Raw genomic sequence first — 19,545 nt, 5'->3', positions numbered from 1 at the left:
AAAAAAAAAAAAAGGGCGCCTGGGTGGCTCAGTGGGTTAAACCGCTGTCTTCGGCTCAGGTCATGATCTCAGGGTCCTGGGATCGAGCCTGCTTCCTCCTCTCTCTGCCTACTTGTGATCTCTATCCAAAAAAAAAAAAAGGGCGCCTGGGTGGCTCAGTGGGTTAAACCGCTGCCTTCGGCTCAGGTCATGATCTCAGGGTCCTGGGATTGAGTCCCGCATCAGGCTCTCTGCTCGGCAGGGAGCCTGCTTCCCTCTCTCTCTCTGTCTGCCTCTCTGTCTACTTGTGATCTCTCTCTGTCAGAAAAATAAATAAAATCTTAAAAAAAAAAAAAAAGAAAGAAAGAAAAAAGAGAAAAAAAAGAAACTGTATCTTCTCGCATTCCTGTTAGCAATTTAGGGCAGTATCTGTTTCCCTACAGTCTTGCCAATGGAATACGTTGTTAAGTTTGTGGATTCATGCCCATGTGTTAGGTGGGAAATGGTATCTCAGTTTTAATTTGCATTTGTCTATTTTTGGGCAACAATACTTCATAATATGAAACATTAAACTTCTCTCTTGAACGTTAAGGAACAAATTTACAAACACTTCTCCCACCAACATGTTATTTTGGAAGAGGCCTGCCTCCCTGCCTGCCTTCCTCCCTTGAGACAGAGAGAGCATGTGCAGGAGCAGAGAGGGGAGGGGCACAGGAGAGCATCTTAGGCAGGCTCCATCTCACCACCCTGAGATCATGAACTGAGCCGAAATCAAGATTTGAATGCTTAACCGACTGTGCCATCCAAGTGCCCTGAAGAGGCACTTCTTAAGTTCACAATAAAATAGCAATTTCTTTCTTTTCTTTTTCTTCCTGGGGCGCCTGGGTGGTTCAGTGGGTTAAAGCCTCTGCCTTCGGCTGGGGTCATGATCAGGGTCCTGGGATCGAGCCCCGCATCGGGCTCTCTGCTTGGCAGGGAGCCTGCTTCTCTCTCTACTCTCTCTCTGCCTGCCTCTCTGCCTACTTGTGATCTCTGTCAAATAAATAAATTTTTAAAAAATCTTAAAAAAAAAAAAAGGGCAGTCTTTCTCTTTCTTTCCTCCTTCCTTCCTTCCTTCCTTTTTCTTTCTTTTCTTCTTTTTTTATTTATTTAAGTAATCTCTACACCCAACATGGGGCTTGAACTCACAAGCCAGAGACCAAGAGTCACATGCTTTTCTGACTGAGCCAGCCGGTGCCCCAACAATGGCTAGTTCTGAATACTAAGCAATTATATCGTGCTAATACTTTAGTTTTAAAGATAATTAGCAATACTGGATCTCCAAGATATCCAATGACCTTTGACAGGAATGTGATGCTATCTAGAAGCAGTAATGAACTTTACACAAAAAAGAGAAATTTCATAATATTATCAGTAATAACTGCTAGGCGCTGTTCTCATACTGTACTTGTATTATCTTACTAACCCTCATAACAGTCCTCTGAAGGACTGCCGAGGGGCCACAACAGGAAAGTTCCAGAATGAAGACATGAACTCAGACATCTGACTTCAGAGCTTGAGCTCTCAACCACAGAAACATTATATCTCATCACAGGATTACAAGTTCAGAATCTGCTGAGTTGGCTTAGATAATGGAATAGAATTCTCTTTCAAAACATTTTTTGTTGTTTTTTTCCCAAGATTTTATTTTTTTATTTTAAAATTTTACTTATTTATTTTTAAGGATTTTATGTGTAATTAATATCTCCACCCAACATGGGGCTCAAACTCACAATCCCGAGACGTTGTGAGTTTGTATGCTTCACTGACTCAGCGAGATGCCTCTAAAATTCTTTTTGCCCAAGATTATCTGCTGTACGAACACTCCATATTCCAGAGCAGTAATCTCTTGCAAGTACATGAGTGATAATATCAGAAAAATGCATTTTCACTCCAAAACCAAGAGTAGGTGAAAATGTCTAAAAACTCAACTCTTGAAGAGTGAAAAATGAATGGGAAATCATCATCATTTAGGCTGTATTAAGGGTTGTTTTTCCTATCCTGGAGAGGATTTGGGCCCAATAACCTCCTGTAAGGATGTAAAACAGTTCACAATCGTAAGGTGGCACACTCACATTTGTGACAAACATGGGACCACTTGATTTGCGCAGAGACTGGCCTCACAACCTTGGCCTCGCCAACAACAGTGCTATCAAAGCAAAATCCAGCAAGCGTATCACAGAGAGCTTGAAAGGGTGGAGAACGAGAAGCTGGAAGCCAAAAATTTATTACCCTGAAATACAGGGTCGTTTCAATATCATCTGAGGAAGGGGATCTTTTTTTTTTCCTTATAATAAACAAATATTGCACTGTGTTCTGTTTTATCAAGAACCTATAGATGTTTCATTTTTTTTTTTTTAAAGATTTATTTATTTGACAGACAGAGATCACAAGTAGGCAGAGAGTCAGGCAGAGAGAGAGGAGGAAGCAGGCTCCCCGCTGCGCAGAGAGCCCGATGCGGGGCTCAATCCCAGGACCCTGAGACCATGACCTGAGCCAAAGGCAGAGGCTTTAACCCACTGAGCCACCCAGGCGCCCTGATATTTCACTTTTTTTAAAAGATTTTATTTGTCAGAGAGAGAGTGTATTGGAGGCTATGGCATGGTTGGAGTTGTGGATCAAACCAGGCCCTGACTTATGTCTCCTCCAAAGTCCAGACACCTTGATAAGAAGTCAAGGACAGGAAAGTTGAGTAACACTGAAAAAGGGTCTGTGCTATGTGTCGTGCGCTGGCCTACGTGACTTCCCACACACCTTCCCTACAGAAGGGAACAATGTGGTCAGGGTCATGAATTCTTAGTTGGTCCTTGTTGTTCCTGTACCTCCCATAACCCACTCCCTGGTTGATTGTCTTGCTAATGGCTTTAGCCGAGACTACCTGACATCACGAGGTTTGCCTGTAGTTAATATAAACTTGTTATAGAAACTTGCGGTCATCTGACTAGGTACTGATGTATTACTCCTATTGTGATCTGCCTTATAAATGATTGTAAGATGTGGAATAAAACTGGCACTGTTGGACATCATCCTCAGTGTTCCTCCTGTTCCCATCTCTGTCTCTTAATTTCTTTTCACCATCCTCTTACCCTCACGTTCCTGGTCGATTTGTCGTGCCAGCCACGACAAGAGTGTGTGTGTGTGAAAGAGCAGCAGGCAGAGGGAGAAGCAGACTCCCCTCGGAACAGGGAGCCCAATGCAGGACTTGACCCCAGGACTCTGGGATCATAACCGGAGTGAAAAAAGCAAACGCTTAACTGACCAAGCCACCCAGGCTTCCCAGATGCGTCATATTTTAATAAGAATGTATTTGTGACTTTTTAAAGTGGAACAAAATTTTTACTCAGACTGCGACACTGTAAGGTCCTCGAGAATTCACTGAACTAAGAATAAATGCTGGACACACCCACCATGAGAAACATAGATTGAAAAACCACACACCCAACTTCAGGCACACAATTCTCATCGCCTACTCCTGCGAAGGAAACCGACACGACAACAGCCTCGTCACCCTTCACCTTCTCATCTTCCCCCACCAATATTCTACTTTCCTCCTTTGCTTTTGTGATCTTCCCTCTGAAGCCCAAGTGCCGAATGGCTTGGGGGTGCACGTGAGGAAAATAGAGTTTACTCCGACCCCTTCTCTCACATCACCCAAGTCAAGAAACGAAAGCAACATCAGGCACAGGTCTAACTACCAGAGTGGGATGTATATGAAAGTCATTCCAGATGAAGAGTTTCTCACTCCAATCAGTATCACGAAGATCATGACAGCGCATCCTTTGCGCTATCATCACAGACTCTGCGACAGGAAACCTTCTTAAGCACATTCTCTCCCAACCCCCATTTTTTTTCTTTTCATTTAACCAAACCCTTAAGTAAACCTTGAGGCATAATGTCCATGATCTGCCCCGGAGACAGGACTAGGACACACATCTACTCTTAAGCATTCTCCTCTTGGGTGGTTCCTTCTTAAAAAACCACTTCTTGTCAAGCTGGACTTACCAGGCTTTTTCTTTCCTCTGTTGCCTCCTCCTTTGGATGTCACTTGGCATATATCTCCCTTTCATGGAACAGACTCCTTAACCAATACGTCTGCATGCTGTCCTGATGTAGAATCAGTTTCTAGAAATTATGAATTTGGTGGGATGGGGCTTCATCACTTACCAGCCTGGCAAATGAAAGAATGTTCCAGGGGGCACAAGTCCACTTTTGATGAGATCCAGTTGGAATTTCTGGACATGTAAGTGCAGCTGGGCAGCTCCAGGGGCCGGGGACCCACGATACCTGCCATAGGAGGACCAGACCCAGATGAGCCTCAGACTCCAAAATCAACCTTTTTTCAAAGTAAATATGAAAACCAAATTTTGCTAGCTTCTAAGAGATGGAACTTAGGATATCCCCCAAATGTGATGTGTTATTGAGGGTCCAGAAGCAAATGGTCAAGAAAGAATTCTTGAGACATCTTCAGTGCAAGAAGGTGGTTTTATTAAACATTGGGACAGGACCTGAGGGCAGAAAGAGCTACCCTGGGATTGTGAAGAGTGACTGATTACATTCTTTCCAATTGGGAAGGGTTAGGGAAGTCTCTAAGTAATTTGAAAGCAAGGTTTCCTGGACCTTGAGGGGGTCATTTTCTACTGTGTAGTAAACCTTAGTTACAAGACCATTTAGATGGCTATCACTGGGCCATACGTTTGAAGGATGATTGCTAACCTATATTTCTCAGTCAGGGGATGAGATAAAGGAAGTTTCCAAAAGGATTTTTTATTTTTTTTAATTTTTATTAGCATATACTGTATTATTAGCCCCAGTGGTACAGGTCTGTGAATCGCCAGGTTTACACACTTTACAGCACTCACCACAGCATATTCCTTCCCCAGTGTCCACAACCCAACCACCCTCTCCCTCCAAAGGGATTTTTAGATGTTAGGAAGACTTGCAGGATCCTGGAGGTCAGGTTAATGTCAAGCTAAGGTTGCTTGCCTCCAGAAAAGTATTAACACTGAAGCAGTTAAGCTTCTCTCTGCCCACACGTTATAGATAATTTATTTTTTCATATTATGTGCTCTTTATCACAAGGCTTTGTATTAGTTTACCTAGACTTCAGTGAAGATGATGGTCATATAACATGGCCTTAGCTATTTCTCCAAGACCACAATATTACGGTGCATGACTTTGAAAATATCTCTGTAAGAAAGGTAACAGGCAAATAATTTCTCTTCTGGCTTCTGAATTAGGAAACTTGGAGCCAAGAATGATGAGGCGATATTTGCCAGGAACAAAGTGGCCATAAAAAGTTTCCCATTTTAGGGGCACCTGGGTGGCTCAGTAGGTTAAGGGACTGTCTTCGGCTCAGGTCATGATCCTGGAGTCCTGGGATCGAGTCCCACATCGGGCTCCCTGCTTGGCAGGGATTCTGCTTTTCCCTCTGACCCTCCCCCTTCTCATGCTCTCTCTCTCTCAAATAAATGAATGAAATATTTTTTTTTAAAAGTTTCCCATTTTAGAATCCTACACAGCACTTTCAGTGAAATATCAGGTATGCTAGCTTTTGATAAACGCTGAGAAAATCTCACTGTCTTTCTACACAGACAAATCAAAGGTTAAAGCCCCAAAATATAAATATAGCAGAGGAACTGTGGTTAATGAAGTAAAGCGACTGATTTTTTCTATATACAAAAGCGGAAAGATTTAAATTTTTTTCTTTCTCCTGTTCCAGAATAAAAGTAAGGACTTTTATAAACACTCATCTCAGAGCCTTATCTGGGTTGTTTTTCTCTTGATGTTTGCCCAGGTGCTTTAGATTTTGCCCAATCCACCACTTACTCCCTTCCTCTAGAGAGTCCCAGAGAAGATTCTGAACTTCCAGGTTCCAAGTGTAAGCAAGGTGTCCCCCCTGGACATGACAGTGATTTTCTGCTTCCTCGTAGCTGCAGTGAAACCTGTTAAGTTGGTAACAATGATTTGTACCGTGTCGCTCTGGGATATTTAGCTCATTTCCTAGAATGACACCTGTTCTGATACATAACGAAAGCCAGATTCCTTCCCCGAGAACATTTTCTCTGTGAATTGTGAGCAAGAACAGTGTAGGGGCTCAGCAGCTGACTGGTCCTTTAAATATATTCTTGGTGGGTTTGTCATATTTATTAGTATCATTCTTTTAGGAAGAGGGAATAATTTGAGAAGGAGATAAAAGGCTTTTTGTTTTTTCTGTTTTTGTTTTTAAGAACCCAGGTGAAGTCCCTACGAGCTGAAAATAAACAGCAAAGATCAATAAAGCAATGGGCATTTATAAAGCATCCACACCTGTGTCTACACAGCCAGCTCTGCCTTTAGCTTTACAATAGCTATTTGCTAAGACTAGGCTGTAAAGGAATAGAAGATGTGGAATAGCTAAGTCAATGTTGCTAAAAATTAAGAAATGTAGTGTATGTGTGTTTTAAAGGAAACCATTCTCACAGAACCCCAGGACAAATTTAAATTATTGTATTCTGCTTTTTAAATACGTTCAAACATAAAACTAGGCATAACCTATATGCTAAAGCTCTTACACAATCATAAAAACAAAAAAATAAATATCTGATGGAAGAATACAAATTAAATACACACAGAACTGAAAACCAATGAAATGAAAACGGGCTGCACTGAATAGCTATCAGAGAAACAAGCTATGACCACACAGGTTGTTCTGATTTGGCAGGCAAGCTATCTCATGCTGTAGCAAAAATCCATTCTCTCACCACTTTATTTAACTTGCTGAAAAACCTTCGTTCATACAGCATGTCATTTGTCCTTCACCTGCAAGCCACCCATCGTTTATTTCAGCCAGTTTTCTTTCTTGGTACCAAAATATGAGAATGAATACAATAAAATGTGGCCACTGAAATAGCTTGGTAGGTTTCAGGGTTCAGGTGGTTGTCCAAATGGCCCAAATGATATATTATTTTTAAAAATCATTACAGAAAGACACCAGTATCCAATATTCTCTTAAGTGTCTATGCCAAGAATACACTCCTCCCTCGGTTTGAAAAAACAATGTGGTAATGGAACTAAAGATAAATATGGTATGTTCCTTACTTTCAAAACATTTACAGTCTAGCTGGGGGGTGGGGTGGGGGAAGACCTAACAATTGTAGTTAATAAAGAGAGTGCCACTGGACAGCATATATCTATGAAGACTCAGATGAGGAAGAAATTTTTCCCAGCACTTGACCATCTTGAGATAGAGGGACTGGTCATCTCAGCAGGAGTCAACATGAGTAAATGCATGGCAAGTGTCAAGTATTTAAAAGGGGAAAGAAGTAATTCTGTGTGGGGCGGGTGGGATGGGCACTTGGGAGACAGAAATGAAACTAAAAAACTGAAATGTCTTCAAATGCCAGGAAAGAGTATCCAATTAATATGGAAGGTTTCTAAATAGAGTCCACCAGGTTTTCGCCGCAATGGAATCGTTCGGGAGGAGGACTTCGCTGCAAAGTCTGGATTTCCCAAAACCTTCATTAACACACATACTTACGTAAATACATACGTTTTAGACATTTTTAAGTGAAACCTGGAGCTGATGGAATCTTCTCTGAAGTCAACTCGGGTATCTTACACAGTGCGGTCTTTCATTCCCTATTTACGGTGTCTGATACATACTCCCAACACGTGCTTTACCGAGAGCTTTCAATTTAAACGATCATGATATTGGTGAGCGCGTTGCTCGGAACTGAATATCTACATATGCGAGGTCTCTTGCCCACGTCGCTGGACCAGAAAGCGGGGAAGTGCACCCCCAAGCGCCAGCGACCCACAGCACCGCACAGCTCAGAGACTAAGTCCCGCGCCTGGGACGGAAGGGGCGTGGCCGCCGTCATTGCGCGCGTCGGCGTCCAGCCACGCCCCCGGGGCGGAGCGAGGCTTTTTCCGCCGCCGGGAGGCCGGCCCCCACCCTCTTGCCCGGCGATTGGTGAAGTGGCAGCTGCGCGGCGGTGATTGGAGGGCTCACAGCCATCTCCTCCAATGGAAATGAGCCAGAGGCGGGTCCAGAGGCGGAAGGAGCATGGCGTGGAGGCAGCTCAAAGTGAGTTGAGAAAGTGGGCTGTGCAGTAGCTAGTAGTGCCGGCGAGGTGTGGGGCAAGAGGAGAATAGAGGGCTAACGTGAGCGAGGTGTGGGCGGGTTTCGGCTCCGAGATCGTGGGCCCCCGGCTACGTCTGTGCGTGTGTGGAGGCACCTGCAAATGCCAGTGCGTGTGCATTAACACGCGTAACAGCACGTTCCAGTCTGGGTAGATGCAGGTCTTTGCCAACGCACGTGGGCCAGACTTTTACTGACCCCGACACGGGCGTATAGTGAACACATGACCGCCTAACACCGTGCGCAGGATCCAACGTGCAACGGCCCCAACCCTTCTATATGAAATTTTAGGGCGGGGGCTTGTGAACGGCGTCCAGATACTTGCTGATTGACATTAAAGGGCGTTCCTACAATCTGCTGGAGATTAGAAGCAAGACAACAAATACTTGCTCTATATTAACAGCTGGGGGTGATCCTCAAGGGCAGATCTGACCCCATCACTAACTTGTGTAGGGAGCAAAACTCAAATCTTTATTCTGGTCAGGGTCCCTGCTTATCTCCCCAGCTTCTTTTTAAGTCGTCCGTTTCCTTATTCCTTGGTTTCCAACAAGCCCTTCTCCTTCCCCTCTTCCTTGGATGCATCTCATTACCTTCTGCCACTAAGAGCACCTTTACACTTTTTTCCTGAGCCCCAGGAAACTCCTAGTTAACTCCTATTTATCCTTTGGATGTCAGCTTTTAGTTGCTTCCTCAAGCAAGCCTTCCTCCACCTCGAGGTTCTGTTATTACCCTATACGTTTTTTTCTTCATAGCAATCTTCACAGTTACATGTTTGCGTGATCATTGACCAATGACTGTCTCCTCCTGAGATTGTCCTCCTTGAGGAGCACTCCTCTGAGTGCTCTATAACTGTTGGGCAGATGATTGAGTGAATGAATGAATGACTCATCACCTGGCAGTGATAACCAGAGAAAAAGCATTATGAAGCACGTTTTGAATAGGATTGTGATTCTTGACTCATTAAGACCTGATGCTCCTTTTAAAAAAATATTTTGCAACTGCTTTTATTATCCTGAAGTAGAATTTATATATAATGTGGTCTGTCTTTGTATTATTTTAAAAGTTCAACTAATGTCCTAACCGGAATATAAAAGAGAAATTGAAGGAATTTATAATAAAACATATGCATTTCAGCATGTAAGTGTTATGGCATGACTCAGTGAGATATAGTCAGGTGTTTAAGTCTCTAGAAATTCTAGTGCCTCAGGGACGGCTGGGTGGCTCAGTCAATTAAGCATCTGCTTTCAGATTAGGTCATGATCCCAGCGACCTAGGATCAAACCCCACATTGGGGCTGATCAGTGGTGAGCCTGCTGCTTCTCCCTCTGTCTGCTTCTTCCTCTGCCTCACACTCCCCCTGCTTGTGCTCAGGCGCTCTCTGAGAAATAAATAAAATCTTTTAAAAAATTCTCAGGTATGGGGGTGCCTGGGTGGCTCAGTGGGTTAAAGCCTCTGCCTTCAGCTCAGGTCATAGTCCCAGGGTCCTGGGATCGAGCCCCACATCGGGCTCTCTGCTCAGCGGGGAGCCTGCTTCTCCCTCTCTCTCTGCTTGCCTCTCTGCCTACTTGTGATCTCTGTCAAATAAAAAAAAAAAAAAAAACTTAAAAAAAAAATTCTCAGGTATGTTTTATTGTCAAACACCCAAGCAAAGCACTATACCATTCCTGAGATCTCTAAAATGGGGAACAATCCTTGGTAATGTTCTGTGCAAAACAGTGTAGTTGTCCCTCAGTAATTGAGGGAATTGCATTCCTGGAAAAGTCTGTGCAGGAGATAGTTGTGTTTATGTGGTGGACTGTAGGCTGAGATAATATGAATAGATATTTTTTACATACTGAGTGTCAGTAAGATGTTCAAAAGTCATACAGGACAGGGACAATTCATCTGTCTGATAGCCTACAACAATGCAGGATGTCTGCCTTTACTGAGTCCTCCAAAATGCCTACCACATATCCCCTAGGAGGCGATACTGCCTCTCTTGAAACCTCTGGCTTGGAGTCCTTCAGGGCACGATGAGTGTCAGAAGTGTGGATACAGGGGCGCCTGGGTGGCTCAGTGGGTTAAAGCCTCTGCCTTCGGCTCAGGTCATGATCCCAGGGTCCTGGGATTGAGCCCCACACTGGGGTCTCTGTTCAGCAGGGAGCCTGCTTCCCTTCCTCTCTCTCTGCCTGCCTCTCTGCCTACCTCTGATCTCTGTCTGTCAAATAAATAAATAAAATCTTAAAAAAAAAAAAAGTGTGGATACAGCCACTGAAAGTTGAGGCCAATGTGGGAGCAGGACTAGAAATGAAGGAGACCAGTGTTAGCAGAAGGCTGGGGATGTTTCTTCATGTGACATGTCTTTATGTCCTGTGTGTATGGGTGTAAAGGGCACAGAGAATTTACTGCAGTCTGCCTTGTGGGACTTTAAATGGGCCTTTTTTCTCCCCCAGAAGCGGGCCCAGGATGCTGTGGTCATCCTGGGGGGTGGGGGACTTCTCTTCACTTCCTACCTGACAGCCATGGGGGATGAACATTTCTACGCTGAACACTTGATGCCGGCGATGCAGAGGCTGCTGGACCCCGAGTCAGCCCACAGGCTGGCCATTCGCATCACCTCCCTGGGGCTCCTTCCTCGTGCCACGTTTCAAGACTCTGACATGCTGGTAGGTGCTCTCGGAACACCTTCTGATTAACAAGCTCTATAGGTAATTCCGACCTAGATGGGCTGTGGCCTGCCCTTGGAGAAACACCAGGATAGCCCGTGTATGTCTGGCTTTGTTTCCTTCTTCCTAGGAAGTGAGAGTCCTGGGCCATAAGTTCCGAAATCCAGTTGGAATCGCAGCAGGATTTGATAAGCATGGGGAAGCTGTGGACGGACTTTACAAGATGGGCTTTGGCTTTGTTGAGATAGGCAGCGTGACTCCGAAACCTCAGGAAGGAAACCCGAGACCCAGGGTCTTCCGCCTCCCTGAGGACCAAGCCATCATTAACAGGTAGGTGAACAGCTCAACGGGGGAGGCCTCCTTCCCCGCAGGGCACTCCACGATGTAAGATCTGCCGGTTTTTTTCTGTCCTACAGTGTGGACATTTTTCTGCTATTTAGAATGTTCAGGAGCTGTGTTGAGCATCTCCTGTGTGCAGGCAGAAAAACAGGTTTTGGTATTCTACTTTAACACACATACACACTGTAGCTCCGAGAGCCACATGACTTACCTATAATCTGGAGATCATAAGCGGGAGAACTTGAGTACAGATTTAGACTTAACTTGACTTTAGAGTTTGCGCTTCTTCCCCATTGTTATTCCAGTGCCCTTGCCCAGCACTGTCCAGTAGAAATAGAATGTGAGCTCTGCGTGTAACTTAACATATTCATGTGGCCACAGTAAAATAGGATAAAAAAATGGGTGAAATTAATTTTAATAATATATTCTATGTAATTATTGTTTATGGTTATTATCTTTAACTCTAAATCATGTATTCTAAATGTCATTTTAACATATAATCAAAATAAAAATGATTAATTAGCTATTTCCCTTCTTTCATTGGTGCTAAGTGTTCAAAATCCAGGGTGCGTGTGACTTACTGCGTGCTCGGTTTGGGCTGGCCGCATTTCAGGTGCTCAGTGGCGCATGTCGCCGGCAGTTCTTGCATTGGACCGTGTAGCCCTGGCCTTTAGTAAAAACTGGAAAATTTAATAGTCCACATGTACGGCTGCTTTTAGTAAGAGAGAGCCTCCTAGTGTAAAGCCCTTCTCTTAGTAAGCCCTGGGCAATATTCACTACAGTGAACCCAGAAAATGAAAAGTCTGTACTTTTTGGTATCAGAGTTTTGTGAGCCTCCTTGGGAGATTCTGATCAGCATCTTTGGGCTCGGTGATGGCCTTCTGGAAGACTGCCGTTGGGGAATTTTATTTGGCCGCACATCCTGTTTCATCATGCTTGTTTCAGGGAAATTTTCCAACGTTAGAAACGAAGTTCTTGGCTTTCTGTTGCATGGCAGGCTGGGATCGGTATTTCCAGGCAAAGTAGATTTGTTTAGGATTTGGCTGCCACAAAAAACTGCAGGCACCTACTTCGCAGAATCCATAGGTGAGAAGTGGTTGAGGGAGGAGAGCCTGTGTGTTCAGCCTCCTCGGTCTGGGAGGCACGGAGTGGGTGCCCAGTAAACGCCTGCCGCATGAATGGAGTAATTCATTCATTAAGTCCACAAAACAGGTGCCACTGTATCTGTTCAGTGTTTTTGGCTGCAAGTACCAAAGCGGCTTAACCAATAGGTGTTGGTTATTATTTCTTCTCCGGGAGGCATTAGTGGAGCGCAGGCAGGAGGTGGAAGATGGGGTGGTCAGAGAGGCCCCTCTTGGTGGGAGGAGCAGTGAGTCAGGAGTGGGGGCCGGACCCAGACAGATCTGGGCAGCTATGTGGTGAGTCTGGGCTGTTGCCCGTGCTAGGTACCAGAGCGGCTTGTTTATAAATTTAAATCTTTCCCTCTGTGTTTGATGGTGTTCTGGCAAGTTCTCTAGGAGTTCCAGAGGTTAGACTTTGGAAGTCTAAGAACTGACTCTGATTTTTTTTTTTTCTGTTTCTAAAAATCAGAAGTATAGTGGAAATGGCCTTGAAGCCATCTTGCCAAAGGTGGCAAGCCCTTCTGGCTTGCCAAAGCCCTTCTGGCTGAGGGCTCTAACCTCGTCCCCTCTCTACCCACTTCTGTTCTCCAGATACGGATTTAACAGTCATGGACTCTCGATGGTGGAACACAGGTTGCGGGTCAGACAGGAGAAACAGGCCAGGCTCACAGAAGGTAAAGGGGGGGGTGCTCTTGAGAGACTTTCTTCATTTATTGGAAGGAAACCTGTGGGAGAAACGTCAGGAACATTCCTAGTGAAATAAACATGACTGAGCAATAGGAAAAAAAAAACCATTATGGAACTAGGGAATTTTCCTGACTTTATCACAGCTGCCAAGATTTTAACTGAATTTTACAATTTAGCAAAGACTCACTTAGTTTCTGCCTCGTTATATAACCTGGGTTATATCATAACTGGGGCAGCTTGGAAATGAGCAAAGCAAAGCGGCTCCTCTGTGGTCACATGGGTGGTTAAGACGTGAGCAGGCCTTGAGCGCCATCTTCCTCCATCTTGCTTTATGGTCCCTTTGTGTGTATATAAATAATGCATGTTAATTATAGAAGCATTAGTAAATACAGAGAAGCATAAAGAAGGCCATTAAAATTACTCATACTCCTTCCTATTTGGGGAGAGCTGATCCTGGCATTTGGGAAACTATCCTTACGACTTGTTCAGAAACCCCCATTCAGGGATACTTCCATATGTTCTCCAGGGACTCTGCTTTGCTGTCCCTCAGGATGCATGTAAGTGTGTGTAGCCCTATTTTGTCCTCCCCATACCTTCCCAGTCGCCCTCTGAGATTGTGTGGGGCTGTGGCCATTTTCCTCATTGGGTCCCTCTGGACCTCTTTTCAGGAGTTTAGTCTCGTGTTCTCTGTTCTCTAAGGAACAGAAATTGCAAAAGCTGCGGTGCCCTTTTAGGACGGAGTAATTCAGGAATTTCTAACTTCAAAGTCTTAGCCCTTTGGGTAGCTAACTGCTGATGGAGGATCCATTAGCTACACGAAAGGGATGCTTTTTTTTCAAGCCAGCTTATCTGCTCAGGAAAGAATCAGCTTACAAATGGCTTGGCTTGGTGGAGGCTGGACTTGGGAAGTCTGGAGGCCTTGTGGAGCTTTTGTCTGACTGAACGCTAACCCCCTCCTCACCTCCCTTTCCCCATGGTATATTTACTTTAAAGCTGGTAATTAAAAGGGTGACTAGTTTAGGGTATGAGAAGGTGGGATGCTGCTGTTTGATCCCACCAACCTGACACACATTTTAGGGGCTCACTTGCAGTTCCAGGTCTTTTCCCAATCACCAGCTGGAAGAAGTAGTGAGCACCCCTGAGGTATCCGTGACCTTTGCAGATAGGGTAGTCGCTTAGAAGTAGAGACAAGCTCTTGCTTTGATGGATAGCAGGTTTCTGAAATGTTTTTCTTAAAGTCCAAAATGCAATTCGATAATCCCATGGCTTCTTAAGTTGGTTGGCTTAGTACTTACTGTGCAAATTGAGACATTTTGGAGAGCGAAGGGTGCAGGCATTAATAATTATGCCCAGCCATAGGCTGGATCCTGGAGGCCTGGCATGAGCGCTCACCCTAGTTATGAGGGGGAATCCCTTCTCAGAGAGCTGAAATTCTAAGTTATTAAAGAGTTATACCTCTATATTTTAGGCATGATTAGTAGAAAACATTTTCCAGTATTGGAGACATATTCTTTAATTTTGCTTTTTCTTCACCACTGCCCACCGGTCATGTGACTCAAGGCCAGCAGAGACAGCCCTTGAGCCTAAACATTTGCCCCTTCTGACATGCCTGTGGATTTCCAACGGTCCGTATGACATTTATGAGCTCTAGCTTTTTATCGCTAGTATTTGCACTCTGAATTGCTCCATTTTCCATTAAAATTTTTAAAAAGAAAAAAGGCACAATGCAGTAAAACAAGCTAGTGGTTGCCCTGACACTGCTGCGCCAAGGCGGTGAGCTCCTCTGGGTCAGCCGGCTGCAGCACCCACAGCTGTCGTGGTGTTTGCCCACCCGTCCGGGAAGGCCCGGTGCAGAGGTCAAGACCTGAAGGGCTGTTCGCTGGCCGGCCGGCCACGTAGTCGAGGACGTCGTGAGCTTGTTACACGGGAAAGGGCATTTGGGGACAAAATCTTGACGAGCGATCTTCACAGAGGGGCTGCCCCTGGGAATAAACCTGGGGAAGAATAAAACCTCGGTGGACGCAGCTGCGGACTACGCGGAGGGGGTTCGTGTCCTGGGCCCCTTGGCTGACTACCTGGTAGTGAACGTGTCCAGTCCCAACACCTCTGGGCTGCGGAGCCTTCAGGGAAAGGCGGAGCTGCGCCACCTGCTGACCAAGGTAGGCAATTACATGTTCGGGCTCCGTTCTGCCGCCTTTCCGGCCCACTCCTTCCGGTTCTTTCTCCAGAGGGAAGCTCCAGCATCACTGCCGAGAAGCGGGCCTTAGCAGCTGGACCGATAGGGCCCCCTTCTATCCTTGTAATCCCCTCTGGTAACCCTGATTACGCTCAACAGTGATTAATGACTCAGTCACCTGTCCCTGCTGTTACACCATAAGGTCTGAGAGAACAGGGGCCTGGGGCCTGGGTGTCTCTGTCCCTAGCAATGAGCACACTGAATGAATAGTATCTGTGACAGTAATTCCTTGTTAGGAATTACTAACTTTTTAGGAAAAAAAGTCTAAATAGACCTTAATAGATTAGCTAATGCCAGTGACAAGACTAGGGATTTAATCTTGGGGATCCCTTGGTTCAAGAGAATCAGATTCATCTTCATGGGGTCCTTGGCATAACTGAGAGCTTTACTTCCGGAAAGGGAGATGTTGCTGGTGCTTCCGTGTGAGAATGAGCTGATGTGCGGCTGCAGTCCTGTGCACTGGGGGCTGCGGCCTCAGGGGACCCCGTCTCTGGCCACATGTTGATCTAGGTGCTGCAGGAGAGGGACGCTCTGCAGGGAGTGCGCAAGCCAGCCGTGCTGGTCAAGATCGCACCTGACCTCACAGCCCAGGACAAGGAGGACATCGCCAGTGTGGTCAGAGAGGTGCGAGTCGGGCTGGGCCCTGGGACACCCCTCACGGCCTGTGGGTTGGGGGCATCTGGCCAGATGGGCTAGTGTGCGGCTTCCTTTCTGTGATGCTGAGAGCTGGTTTGGTATGTGTCATGATGTAACAACACGGGATACAAAGCGAATGTTTGGAGAAGTCCTTTCCCTGTACTTCTTCCCTCCCACATTCATCCAGCAAGGGGTCTGAGGCTAGCGCTTGCAGCCTGGGTCAGACTGGGGTATTCTGTCACTGTCTCCAGTGTAACCCCAGGTCCCTGTGTCATAGGAGAGTGGCGGAAACACAGACTGAACCTGGAAATCCTGGGTTCACATCCTAGTCCACCACTTACTACCTGGGGCCTTGGGCAGGACAAAAGTAAGTGGTTCTTACCGGCCGTGACTGGAGGGCTTTCTCTCTGTCTCTCACTGCAGCTGGGCATCGATGGGCTGATTGTCACCAACACCACAGTGAGCCGCCCTGCCAGCCTCCAGGGTGCCCTGCGCTCTGAAATTGGAGGGCTGAGTGGGAAGCCCCTCCGGGACTTATCCACCCAAACCATCCGGGAGATGTACGCGCTCACCAAAGGCAAGAACTCGGTCCCTGTGTCTTCACACTTGTGTGAGGCTCGCCAGGCTCTGGGGTTTGATCCGAATCAGGGTCCTCTGAACTGCATTCAGCAGGGGCTGGAGGGCGGCAGGCACACTGAGGGTCTCGCGTTGCCCACCTGTCCTGACGCTGTTGCATGTGCTTCGGTGCAGGCGGAGTCCCCATCATTGGGGTCGGCGGTGTCAGCAGCGGGCAGGACGCGCTGGAGAAGATCCGGGCGGGGGCGTCCCTGGTGCAGCTCTACACGGCCCTCACCTACCGCGGACCGCCCGTGGTGGGCAGGGTCAAGCGGGAGCTGGAGGGCCTTTTGAAGTGAGCGGGGCCGCGGGTGGCTTGAAATAGGAGAACTTAAATGTGGCATCAATTCCAAAGACTCAAGTGAAGGAGATGCTATTCACTGTCTCTATTTATTCCTCATTCAAAAAGGATTCAGAAACACAGGGCAAGGAGGCCCCTGGGTGACTCAGTCATCGGGTGTCTGCCTTTGGCTGGGGTCGTGGTCCTGGGGTCCTGGGATAGAGTCCTGTGTCGGGTTCCCTGCTTGGTGGGGAGTCTGCTTCTCCCTCTCCACTCCCCTCGCTTGTGTTCCCTCTTTCGCTGTGTCTCTGTCAAATAAATAAATAAAATCTTAAAAAAAAAACCCCACACACACAGACAGGGAAAGATGACTGTGTTGCTTCTCTGACAAAGGACAAACAGGGCCAAGGAATTCAAGATTAACTTCCAAGACAGTGCTGTTTTGGGTCTGAGGAATTTGGGCAGCTACCCTGTTCAGTAACACTGGCTTGAGGTCAGGGAGCTGTTAATACTTGACATTGATTCTCTTCCCAGTGTGAAGACTTAGATGGAAATTCCTCTAGTTTCCTGGGCAAAGACCACAGAGGAGGCACGAGGCATGCCTTTGGAGGACACAGAGGCAGGGGCAGTTATAGTGAACCTGGGCTTCCAGCGAGAGCAGGAGCTGTCCTTCATCATTTGCTGAAATTGCTTTGTTTTCTCTCTTTCCAGGGAACAGGGTTTTACCAGAATCACAGATGCCATTGGAGCAGATCATCAGAGGTGAGGATGTTGTCCGTGGCAAGCCTTATCTGGAATCTTCTCACTAAAGCAGGAGGGTCTTTGTGGCTGGATTGAGAGAGGAGAGCAACGTCCCCCAACCCACAGGAGCCCTTCCTCTGGCCCAACTTTTGTCAAAGCCAGTCATGAGTGTCGCCAGAACCAGTGCACGGCTTTCTTTAATCCCTTGTGCAACCATAACTGTGTTAATGATTCTTTCTAGACTCAAATCCCATTAATATTGCAAGGACATTAAATATTTGAGGGAAAAAATCATGAAAAAAATCCACGAAAAAAAATCATGGAAAAAATAAAGCCATTTAAAATCTGATTTAAATCACAGCCCTACCTGGAGGGCCCCGGGCTTTGCCCTGATACTGTAGGTCCTCATGGGCCTCTGCTGTCTGGGGTCTACACCGGGATTTTGACGAGCTTGACTCTCTTTCATTCTATCTTAACTTTTATTTACTTAAAGTTTTTCACTTTATTTTGAAAATACTTCAGACACAGACAAAGTTCCAAGAATCGGGCTTGTGGGTGGCCATCTTCTCTCTGTCTGCACATTGTCTTCCCTCTGTGAATCTGGGTCCTCAGCTTTTCTTATAAGGACACGGATCATGTCAGAGTAGGCCCCACTCCCACAACCTCAATTTAATTTGATTCCCTCGGTAAACATAGGATCTCTGCAAATAAGGGCACACTCTGGAGGTCTAGGGGTTAGAAGATTTAACATAGTAATTTGGGGGAGACATAGTTCAACCCATCACAGGAAAATGTGCTTGCTGTCCCCTTTATTATCTGTGACTTGGGGTGCCATCGGGCAGACAGGTTCTCAAGGTGCTTGAAGACTTTAGACAAGATGCTAAAGAGGTGTGTCATTAACTAAAGAGACTGAGCAACACCAGTCTTTTCAATACCGAAAAGCAAATGGCGGAGAGAAGCTGGAAACCTTGTCTGGGCAGTGCTGTTGGGGTCTGGTGCACCTTCACAGTTGGCAAGAAATTACCTTTGTTCCCATCACCTCAATACGGATTTTATTCTGAATTCGATTTCTCAGAAGCTCCGCAAGAGGCCCAGGATGGTAATGGCACTGATGGGTCCCGTTGCCTTGTCGTTGAATCTTGGCCTCAGCTGGGCCCTCCTGTGTCGGCTCACTTTCTTGCCACGAAACCAGCAGCTTGTCTCATGCTGTCCTTTTCAAAGACCTTTCTCTTTTTTTATAAAATAGCCCCCAAATAAAAGTCATGGACCTCTTTTTCCCTGTAAGTAACTCTTTCCCAGAGGTAATCACAGGTAACTTTTGAATCTTTATAGATTTTTCCAGAAAAATTTTTTAATATACAAACACATATGTTCATAACTATCTTTTTATCTCTCTGTGCACACATGTGTAGAATAATTTTAGGAAAATAATACAAAGAACTGTTTTTTTTTTTTTAAAGATTTTTATTTATTTGACAGACAGAGATCACAAGCAGGCAGAGAGGCAGGCAGAGAGGCAGGCAGAGAGAGAGGAGGAAGCAGGCTCCCCACTGAGCAGAGAGCCCAATGCGGGGCTCGATCCCAGGACCCTGAGATCATGACCTGAGCTGAAGGCAGCGGCTTAACCCACTGAGCCACCCAGGCGCCCCAAAAGAACTGTGTTTTTTTGTTTTTTTTTTTTAAAAGATTTTTTTTTTTTATTTATTTATTTGACAGAGAGATCACAAGCAGGCAGAGAGAGAGGAGGAAGCAGGCAGAGAGAGAGGAGGAAGCAGGCTCCCCTAGAGAGCAGAGAGCCCGATGCGGGGCTCGATCCCAGGACTCTGAGATCACGACCTGAGCCGAAGGCAGCGGCTTAACCCACTGAGCCACCCAGGCGCCCCAGAACTGTTTTTTAATACCAAGTCCTATGAGAGTAAATTGCTGGTCTGATGCTCCATCATCCTGAATACTGTAGTGTGGCTTTCTTGCAAACAAGTACATTCCTCTGCACAACTGCAACACAACCATCAAAAATCAGGAGATGAGCACAGACACGTCACTTCCTCTACGGGCTGTGTGGTAGGCAGCATTTCTAAAATGCCTCCCCCGGTTCCCAATGCCCTGTC

General features: G+C 46.0%; 2 protein-coding genes across 4 annotated transcripts in view; one reads left to right on the top strand and one right to left on the bottom strand.

Moving 5' to 3' along the window:
- Positions 1-7,234, bottom strand: part of LOC111153064 (polycystin 1 like 3, transient receptor potential channel interacting) — a 61,495-nt gene extending 54,261 nt beyond the window's left edge. The window contains 3 exon segments of the mRNA XM_022511864.1: positions 4,183-4,308; positions 5,785-6,080; positions 7,227-7,234. Of these exon segments, the coding sequence (XP_022367572.1) occupies positions 4,183-4,308; positions 5,785-6,080; positions 7,227-7,234 (430 nt within the window).
- An 810-nt stretch (positions 7,235-8,044) lies between these two features.
- LOC111152852 (dihydroorotate dehydrogenase (quinone)) lies at positions 8,045-18,551 on the top strand. Of its 3 annotated transcripts, XM_022511530.1 has the most exons (10): positions 8,045-8,083; positions 10,570-10,782; positions 10,913-11,112; positions 12,834-12,916; positions 14,901-15,088; positions 15,676-15,789; positions 16,225-16,378; positions 16,552-16,711; positions 17,408-17,458; positions 18,513-18,551. In XM_022511530.1, exons 1-10 carry the CDS (start codon positions 8,063-8,065, stop codon positions 18,538-18,540), a joined length of 1,212 nt encoding a protein of 403 aa, XP_022367238.1. In that variant the 5' UTR covers positions 8,045-8,062; the 3' UTR covers positions 18,541-18,551. The 3 variants fall into 3 exon arrangements, with proteins under 3 accessions (XP_022367238.1, XP_022367239.1, XP_022367240.1); XM_022511531.1 differs by lacking the exon at positions 18,513-18,551 and having other exon boundaries at positions 17,408-18,049; XM_022511532.1 differs by lacking the exons at positions 8,045-8,083; positions 18,513-18,551 and having other exon boundaries at positions 10,392-10,782; positions 17,408-17,786.
- The last annotated feature ends 994 nt before the right edge of the window (positions 18,552-19,545 follow it).

Source organism: Enhydra lutris, unplaced genomic scaffold (assembly GCF_002288905.1).
Source record: "Enhydra lutris kenyoni isolate GAN:26980312 unplaced genomic scaffold, ASM228890v2 scaffoldscaffold30, whole genome shotgun sequence".
Classification (NCBI taxonomy): domain Eukaryota; kingdom Metazoa; phylum Chordata; class Mammalia; order Carnivora; family Mustelidae; genus Enhydra; species Enhydra lutris.
Note: the sequence above shows the minus strand (reverse complement) of the source record. Positions and strands in the feature narration are given on the sequence as shown.